Source organism: Esox lucius, chromosome 3 (genome assembly GCF_011004845.1).
Source record: "Esox lucius isolate fEsoLuc1 chromosome 3, fEsoLuc1.pri, whole genome shotgun sequence".
NCBI classification, from domain to species: Eukaryota; Metazoa; Chordata; class Actinopteri; order Esociformes; family Esocidae; genus Esox; species Esox lucius.
Genome location: NC_047571.1, coordinates 7,618,209 through 7,628,461, shown reverse-complemented (window position 1 = coordinate 7,628,461; position 10,253 = coordinate 7,618,209). Strand labels below are relative to the sequence as shown.

Genomic DNA, 10,253 nt, shown 5'->3' with positions numbered 1-10,253 from the left:
TACCCCATAATAAAAACTCTTGCTGTTTAAGCATTCTGACCCTTTGCTGTGACACTCCAAATTTAGCTCAGATGCATCCTGTGTCCTTTGATCGTCCTTGACATGTCTTCGGAACTTGGAGTCCACCTGTAGCAAATTCAATTGATTGAGCTAAATTTAGAAAGGCACACGTCTATATAAGGTCCTACACATCACAGTGCAAGTCACATCATAAACCAAGTCATGAAGTACAAAGAACTCTATATACCTCCCAGAATTCTATATGGTAGATTGCCTAGATGGACACCACCCATGAGTAAAAGGTATGACATGCCACCTGAAGGACTCTTGAGAGCTTGAGGGAAAAGGTCCTCTGGTCTGATGAGACCAAAACTATTAGGCTTGAATGCCAAGCACTACATCAGGCAAACAAAAGACCCCCCTCATCACCTGGCTAATACCATCCATATGGAGAAGTATGTAGGTGGGAGCATCATGAATTAAATCAGGTAGCGGTTTTGGCCGATTTCATTCATTATTCTTTTCCATGAGAAATGTTTTAAAATATATGAAAAGCCAAGAACACACATTTGTTTTGTCAAGTCATGCCATATAGGAAAAGGCCTAATGGTCATTGACCAGTCAGAAATCAAAGACAAATCCTACTCTGGCTGGAGGCTTTGCCCAAAGCACAGGGAGATTTCTGTGAGGCATTCTTTTATCAGACGATGACAGAGTTGTTGTATATATGCCATACATCTATAAAGATAAAAGAGCAGGAAGAAATGGAAGGATTTATTTCTTTTCCCATTTTTTCACTCTGCATCCCTCCGTTTCAAGACAGGGGTCAAAATGGCTTAATGGTATTTGGTATTCATCCTTAACCTTAGAAGCTTCACACAGTGGCTTGACTCATTCAACAAGTCCCTCATCAGAAACAATGGGAATGTGACTTGTAGAGGGATAACTAAAGCATACTGACAATGCATTTGCCTATATGCAAGCCTTAAGGCGTTTACACACACACACACACACACACACACACACACACACACACACACACACACACGTTCTGAGCTGTAGCAACATTCATGATTTGAAGCTAGAACAATAGCCTATTGACAGCGAAAGCATATTGAAGACACAAGAGGTGGATCAAACCAGACTCGTTGCTACTAATGAGGGTTCCGGAACCTGATATCAGCACCCGTTCATTTTTCAAAGGAAAAAAATAACAAATATAACATAGACCCAAAGTATGTAGTTGTAAACAGGATGAAACAGCCTTCCTTTTATTCTAAATTGGATATGTACAGGAAAAGGGTCTGTATACATTTCTTAATATACCGTGTACAAGTCTGAAGAAAAAAAAATCCACTTTACTTAAAATAGCTTTAGACTTTAAACATCATGATACATAGGGCATTGTGAAGGCAATGTTAAACAAACAGGACACAAATGCACTGCTCACCTGTCACAGCCTAAAAGTAACTCACTGTAAACAGCAACAAGAAAAAAAAAACCTGCAAAGACAACATCAAACAAATGCTTTCAGGAAATAAAAAGTAGCCCAAAGCAATCTTGGCTATTATTTTATAGATTAAAAAGGTATAATAAAAGACATGGTGTTAGGTCATTTAGCTAGAAAAAGACACTGTACAGGCACTTATTATTGACCTCTGAACTTACTGAAAGACTAGCCCGGTGGCTGTTTATGCTATCTTGTTAACCTCCATTGGTTACCTCTCTATTGGCGTTAGTGACACAGCACGAATGGACCCGGAAACAGGCTCACGGGGGCGAAGCGCTGAACAACGCAACGTACAGAAAACACTCATTTCCAGGTCAAAAAGCTGCTCGTTCTTTCTGTCGTGCCATGTCCCAAATTGTACCCTATTCTGTACCCAGCACATGGGTTTAAGGGAACAGTGTGCTTTAGGATGCATACCATGTCATTGAACTAATCTCAGGAAAAGCTGATGTCTTTCAAATGGCTGTTCTTGGTGTAGAGTGAAGACACTGAAGCACACCTCCAAAGCAGCTGGGTGCCAGCCAATGCCGTCGCGTCAGACCACAGGTCAACACACAACTTACACATGGCAACCATTAACCTTCTCTTTTCTGCCTTCCCTTTGTGCGCCACTTAGTCAGTTCGCATTGATCCCGGCCGTTCTGTACATTTCATAGACATTGAAGCGTTGTCACATTAAAGGTTCATTATCTACACGTAAGCAACTCATTAACACACTTTTGTGAGGCCACTTAATGCAGTTACCTTAAACCTCCTTTTTCCAGACAAGGGAAGTTGAACTACACCTACATTTAGGCATTTATCAGATTGTCTCTCATTGTTTCCGCAAAACCGCAACGGGGTTCTCCACAACGACGCAGCCTCTCGTGGGCCCGCATTCGTTCTTTGGCTGTGGCAGGCAGCAGGTGGCTCGTCATGAAAAATTCAGTGCAGGGTTGATGTGAGGGGGTGTTGGGGGGTTGTTGTTGGGAGGAAGAGAGGAGGGGGGTCTTAGACAGGCCAGGTTAGCCGGGCCAGAGCAGAGGGCCCAGGCAGTGGATCAGACACCCCTCCTCCTCTCTCTCTCTGCGGAGACGACACACATACACATTAATTATTCATGAGGGTCCTTCATTAAAAAACAGTGCTGTGCCACCCTCCCTCGCCCCTCCTTTTCACACACTCCCTCTCTTTTCTGACTATTTTTGAAAAGGAGGTTTCCCTCTGTGGAGAAAAAACAACAATGAAAACATAAATAAAACACTATGAAAAGCTGATGGTGGTTGAAACTTACACGGACGCACGCACGCAGACACACAAACGCGCACACGTGCGCACACAAGCACGCACTCCGTCGTGCTTTAAAAACGCCATCCGTTTGCCTGTCTGTTTGATTGTCGGAGCGTGCGGGTGACAGATGTCTGGGAATCACACCACAACCCTATTACCCAGGAAAGCGTCCTGACCGCAAATTCAGAAAGGCACTGAAAGTCTCATTAAACAGCAAACAGTGTCCGGGGGTCTGGCCGGCTGAGACTGAACACAGAACTAAGAGGTCAAGTCAAGGGCGAGCCGCTATTACAAACACCCGCTGTGCATTCACTTAATCGTCTTAGGGCAATCTTCGCTTGTCAACTCCTCCAGTTTTTATTAAATCTTCAACAACAACAAAAAAATGACGTGCGTTGGCTAATTCTGTCCCCTTTTAACCCCCTATTCCCCTCAGGAGAAGGGCCTCCCTTTCTCGGGCCCCTGTAGCCTGTTTAGCCTTGCCAGCTGGGAGGGTGACGGGGGCACGTCCTGTCGGTAGGGGCCCTTGGGCGATACAGGGTCTTTGCGAGGCGCGTAACCGTTTTTCCCCAGGCGCTCCTGCGGGGCTGCTAGACGTTGTTGCTTCCCTTTGGCCTCCTGCTCCCTGCGCCTCTGCTCCTGCCTCAGCAGCTCCTGGGCCTCGAGGAGGACACGGGCGTTCACGCCGCTCATCCCCGGGTAGCCGCTCCTGGAGCCCTGGTAGCTGGAGTAACGTGGGTTCTCCTTGGCCGTCTGGAAGCCCTCGCCCGGCTGGTAGACCTTGTCCCAGGAGTCCTGGGAGACGGAGCTAGGATTTTTCCGAGGTTGCCTGTGGAGGGATGGCGGGGAGACATCGAGAGACAAGTGGAAAGGTGAGGGCAAAGAATACAATGATTTACCGCATGGTCCATGATGGCGTCATCGTAGTTCCACAGTCACCACAATGACACCACAGTGGACTGTCCCCCATGTATACTCTACCTATGGGAATGAATAGCACTGCCATTTAGGTTCTACTGGTGAAACACGAGTGAATAGATTATCAGCGTTTTAAACAGTAAATCTGAAGCGAAAGGATTCCACCGGGATATTTCAGAGTAAGACAAAGCCCAAAACCACCCCATGACAAAAAGGTAATTTAACACACAACAAGCTTTACCTAGACAAGTGGCAACGTACGGCCTCTCAAGTCCATTCAGCCTTCTAGTGAAGGAGAGACAGGCCCAGTGGGTTTGACAGGGAGCAATCACAGCCGGTTGCGAATGAGAGTCAACTCCGCCCACCGTGTCTTTCAGGCGATTTCCCACAAGACGTCTGACACCTGACATGGTATCTAAAAGGCTGAGTTGTCAGCCTCCTCATTCCGTACAACACAGAGTCAATCGGTCCTGCCGACTGCATGTGACATCACCCCTACTCACGCTTGACATGGCACTTTGAGATCTCATTGTGTTCAGCCTAGAGCTCTGGTTCTCCCAGTGGCAGGAAAAATTCTAAAGCCAACATCTACCGACCACACATACAAATCCAGCTGGAGTTAGCTTGTCCTAGCTAAAGGACAACTAGAAGATTCTGGAACATCTAAACCGTACCCATCTGGCTCTCTATCCAACCTGGAGAAAAATAAGGTTTACCTCAGCAACAGGCATGGCTCAGACTCCCATCCATGTATTACTAACCAGTTTATCAACAGCAGTAAAGAAACTATATTATTTATGCATTCATATTGGAGGAAAACAAATGATAACGACAAAAGCATGATACCAGACCTGGTGAAATTCGGTGAAAAAAAGATAGAGTTCTTCTGAAGATAAGTATACACCCCAAACCCAACTGTTTATTTTCAACCCATGGTTGAACGATTCCAATTTAAAAAGATTGCGGTTTGACGTTCTCCATGTTGCGCTTTTTCATTATTTCACGTTGACATAAGACGCAGTTGAGAAGCTTCTCTGTAAATGTAAGCGACCAACTTATCTCCACAGAATTCTTCAAAAAAAATTCTTAATACTGAACATACAATATAATGTAAATAGAGAGAAAAAAGTGCCTGGTCGAATAAAAGGATTTGGTCTGGGCCGAGACACTTTCTGTTAACCTTGGTCTTCAATGACGCCCTATTCCGTACATAGCACACTTATTTCCACCAGGACCCTGAGGAAATAGTGTGCTGTTTAGAACACACGCCTCTACGGAGACCAAAGCTACTACAGCTGTTCCAGGCAGAGGCGTTCCCTTTGCTCCTGTGGCAAAATGGCATGACTTTGGCTGTGAGATCAATGCTTTGTCAATGATGAATACTGGCTCTCAGTGACAGCCTCTGTTGAGCTGGCAGACGTTTATTTTCACCATGGCAAAGCTTCACCAAGATGAAAACTAACTTTTATATGAAACGATAGCTGTTTGTTAACGCACCAATTTGCACACACACAGACCATGAATAATCCAATGAACAGACGGCAGTGGTTGTGTTTGAGTACAAGCCAAAGTGAGACAGAGTATGTTTACGGTTTTTAAGTGTGTTTACGTATGTGCCTGAGTATCTATGCTGAGCCATAGGAAATCCATCAAAATTGCCCAAGTTAATACAAGTTTCTACCAGCCCCTATATTACTCCATGTATGTTGTCTGGCCATAAGATGGAATTTGAAAAGTATACAATGAGAAACTACAAGCATGTTCATCCAAACAGGACATACCTTTACAAAGAAATTAAGACCACAAAGCTACAGGATGTTTCTTGGACAAGGAATTCGAGTCATTTGTACAATAAATCTCTGCTACTAAATGAGCTGCTTCGGCAAATATTTATCTAGGGGAAATCTACATCAACAACTGAGGATTATGCTGAATTAAGGAAGTACTAACTCGGAGACTAGGAGATTACATCTTGGCGATAAGTCATTGCTGAATGAGCACAGCTGTATTCTATTGGAGGTTTAAGTTGGTAGATCGCGGGGGGGTGGGGCCTTTACATTTTTTCCACACTGGCCTCCATGGGAATCAATCACTCACCTCTGGCATTGCGAGCGACATACTCTACCAATTGAGCTATGTGGGACCTGCTCCATGAGTCAGGTTACATAAGAATTTGGTCCTCGATGTAAATACTTGTTGTTATAGTGTCACCATAATTTGGTTGCAGTCCACCAGTTTCTTCAAGGTGCTACAAATCCCCTATCATAGTTTGTGCTTTGTAGTGGTTCAAGAAAATACAGTCTTTGACTCCTATCAGGCCTTTAAATAATTCCACATGGTGGACAGTAAACCACAGCTATCTGAACATGATTAGAAACCAGGTGGTTTGAATGCTTTATGCTGACTGGCTGAAAGCCATGGAACGTCTCTGCATACTTCTGGAATACCAACATATTGTACTGTTATAGTCATGTTCATAACCAGTTTATAATAGCAATAAGACTTTTTGAGGGCTTGTGGTATATAGCTATTATACCACAGCTATGTATGTGCTGTGTCTAGGCACTCTGTGATGCGCAGTGTCACAGAACAGTCCTTAGTGGGGGTATATTGGCTACACAGTGTTTTCTTTGATAGGTGGCCATCTCTAGGTTTCCATCCTTTCTATGGAGGCTTTCAAAGTCAATGTGCTTCAACATATTATTTTTGCTCTGTCAGCATGTATGCAGTTTACCTGTATAATAAGCACTTTTTGGAAAATACTGATGGGGGGAAAAAGGCTGAATACCCAATAAACCTAAGGTCTTAAGTATCACTTTTAACATTAATCGAATCATATAACTTGTCAACTAACAAAACATTATGTTCTCCAGAACAAAATAATGTAATTACCGTGGCACGGGTATTAAAAGACTGCAATAGTCTATATACACTGGGCTATTAAAAGACTTCAATAGTCAATATACACTGGGCGATTAAAAGACTTCAATAGTCTATATACACTGGGCTATTAAAAGACTTCAATAGTCTATATACACTGGGCGATTAAAAGACTTCAATAGTCTATATACACTGGGCGATTAAAAGACTTCAATAGTCTATATACACTGGGCGATTAAAAGACTTCAATAGTCTATATACACTGGGCGATTAAAAGACTTCAATAGTCTATATACACTGGGCGATTAAAAGACTTCAATAGTCTATATACACTGGGCGATTAAAAGACTTCAATAGTCTATATACACTGGGCGATTAAAAGACTTCAATAGTCTATATACACTGGGCTATTAAAAGACTTCAATAGTCTATATACACTGGGCTATTAATTAATGTCAAATGACTGAATATGGGAAATGTTAAAAACAATTATAGTTGGTAACACATGCATAATACCAGGGTACAGATAATCTTGTCCTGGGAGAAGACATTGTAAGGCTCAGGTGTTACGCACCGTGGCAGGGAGCTGTACTGTCTCTGGGCCTGTTGGAAGGCATCTCTCTCCTCTCGTCTCAGCCTTTGCGCCTGCACCTCCACAGAAACAGAGTGACGGCCTGTGGGTTGTCTCTCCGTCTGGTACGCTGAGCCGGCGTTGTTGTTGTTCGGCTGAGAGGGAGAAGGGGGCCGAAATCCTGGTTATTTCACGCACACCAAGTACACCAGAGCCATATAGTTAGAGAGTTCGGACGTTAGCGTTTTAACCACATTTGTCACAAGGTACCAATGGGTGAATCGAAAGCTCAAAAGGCACAGTGAAATGCTGGTTTCCTTTCAACCGTTGGGAGAACTCCCTGGACGGAGCCTACGGCTCAGCTCCACACGTACCAAGAGACACCTGTTGACATTAGCATACCTGTTCCTGTCATTTGTAGAGGACAATTGAAACAGAAAGGTCAGGCAGACAGACGGCTGTTAGGCGTGACAGAGGACCATGACTGAGATGCACACGGGGACATTGGTGATGGGATGAGATGCGCTGGATGTTAGTTGGTGTTACCGTTACAGAATGTTGGTGTTACCGGCCCGCCAGTCACGGGCCTTATCATAGGTCAATAACCCTCGTCAACAAACGGGCACACAACGTCAATCACTTATCTCCAGCCTTTCCCGACTTTGGATCCCTTCCAAACGGCATCCAGTTGGCTATGTAGCGCACTACCATTGACAGATCTCACTCAACAGAGGCGGCTCACTCCCCAGAGAAGTGTGCCATTTGGCCCTTGGTTCTTCATCCCAATTGTTCATTAGCTATAAGGTGGGTGTAATGACCGTCATAACAAAGACAATCTAATTACGTTTATGGGCTATGCCAAGTATTCATAAAGAGTGGCGCGCTATATTGTTGGGATGGGCCATAAAGCGGAGCTTCGCGTCACTGCTGAGAGGAACCAAGGCGACGTGCCCATTAAAGCTAATGAATCCGTGCAATCACCCGGGATTGATTGGCAGAACCTGGGCTGTCACCGTGTGGTCGCCCTCTCTCGCTCTCTTCTTTCTCTGTTGCCATGGTGACTGAACAGACCGAGGGCATGTAAAGGCAGCTCACCTTCATCCATGTTTTCGTGTTAGCTATGATATACAGACATTTCCAAGCAGGAACTCCATTGTCTTTATTCTAAATATCCACATGGACATTACGGTTTGGAATACGGGCGGGTAATGGGGAATGATCCCTTTCAGCGTCTCGAAATTATTCCTTCCCAGCACGAAGAAACATAGGTTGAGAAAACACCACCCAGAACACAAAAAGCTAATGGAGGTGTTCAATGAAAGCGGTGCTACAATAAAGTAGTGTGGCAATATATCGCCGCCGGCGGAGGCAGCCCCAGTGGATCCACGCTCTCAGCGTGGTAAATGGCTGCAATAAAGGTTTCTGAACACAGCAGCTACGCAGAGCCGGTATCAGTCACTGTGATGGAATTAGGAATACACGGTCATGTTCACAAAGACACACACACACAGTTTCACAGCAGAAAGTAAAAATCAGTGCTGAACAAGTTCACATAGCACTGAGTTATGGAAACGTACTAGAGGGGTACCAATCAGGGAGAGCAGAGGGGTTTAAATGCACCTCAGCTAACCAGGACCACCTAACTAAACAATGTAGAAGGGTATCATTATGGAAATGGATTTGTGTCACACAGAGAAATTCTAGACAGGCCGGACCTGTGAGAAATGTGTCAGCAGTCCACCGCAGGCAGCATGGGAGATAATACACAGGGCTTGCCGGACCTGGAATATCAAAGCCTGGTAAGAGCAGGAACAGTGACAGGGTCAGTGCTTCCACATGGCTGGAACCCCAATACACTCCAATCACTGTTTGCCCAGTGGGCCCTCAGAGTGGAATCCACCAAACCTTATTCATCGGCTCAATTTACACAGGCAGCCTGATTCTGATCCTGTTGGATTTTTTCCATAACTGATCTGAATGGTTGAAAGACCAAGTAGTTAAACAAAACATTGAGATTCAGAATTGGGCTTCTGGGTCAATGCAGCCTATGTGAATGTAGAACTCAGTCTTCATCCCTTAACCATAGAAATAAAATTACTAGAACAGACATAAGCATTAATGAAAGGGTTACGTAATGGGCGAGTTAGTGGCCGCATTGAGTGCATCATTTTATTTCTCAATCAGGTACTACATAATGCACAATGAGGTTAATTGAAATATTTTTATCGAGTCGGTCTTCTCCGACTGAATGGAGTGGGCAGTGCTGGACTGACCGGGTTAATATTCTGATGCATGGGGCATAAATACGTTTGATCAATTCAATCTAATGATTACACCAATACAGCTGTTGTGCATCCAGAACAACCTCTCATCTGCTCTTTATCTACATTCTCCATATGAGCAGTGTTCCAAAGTAGTGCACTACAAAGCTAAAATTGTGGCATTTAGGACACAGCCAAATGTATGTGCCCAGGGAGCATAACTGAGTTCCAGAAACATAAGTTCCTGTTTTGCATACTATGACAATAACTATGTCAGGGAAAAAGTCTAATAAAACAAAATGACTGCAAATTACCGTGCAGTCCTGTGAGAGAGTGGTTTTCTGTTATTTGGAAATAAATCGTGATAGTAATAACGTCTGACTCTATCCCTTCAATATTGCTGTCATGGAAACAGGGTGACTTTTTCTGTAATGAAAATAAACAACATGACAGTATTTTACAGGTTATTAATTACGTTGTCCGAGTCCCAAATACCAATCCATAAAGGCCATTGGTCAAAAGTAGGGCACTATTTTCGGGACAGGTTTCCATTTGGGAGTGTAGCTCAAAAGCTTTTTGCCCAAAACATATTGCTCTGTCAATCGAGGCTACTAATGTTAAACAGGACTCAAAATAAGACCAAGTGTTTCATTTTATTCATCATACTTATGAAATAAGCCTGTTTCAGAATAAAAGGGCTGAACTAGAATCAATTTCTACTTTAAACATCATAATGAATACGATCACATGGACACAATGCAGCAGGTCCTAGATCAGCATTCCCAGTCTGAGACAGTTCATACATACAGCCTTGGAAGTCAGTGGAGACGGTTTGTGAGCCCTT

The 10,253-nt window shown here is 43.9% G+C and overlaps 1 protein-coding gene across 4 annotated transcripts in view; it reads right to left on the bottom strand.

Moving 5' to 3' along the window:
* Positions 1-1,238: 1,238 nt before the first annotated feature.
* The window catches only part of pard3ab (par-3 family cell polarity regulator alpha, b), a 161,468-nt gene continuing 152,453 nt past the window's right edge, over positions 1,239-10,253 (bottom strand). For all 4 annotated transcript variants that reach the window (XM_020045296.3, XM_029116649.2, XM_029116647.2 and 1 more), the window contains 2 exons: positions 7,152-7,303; positions 1,239-3,608 (listed from right to left, as the gene is read on the bottom strand). In XM_020045296.3, the coding sequence (XP_019900855.3) occupies positions 3,212-3,608; positions 7,152-7,303 (549 nt within the window). In that variant the 3' untranslated portion in view covers positions 1,239-3,211. The remainder of the gene's footprint in view (positions 3,609-7,151; positions 7,304-10,253) is intronic.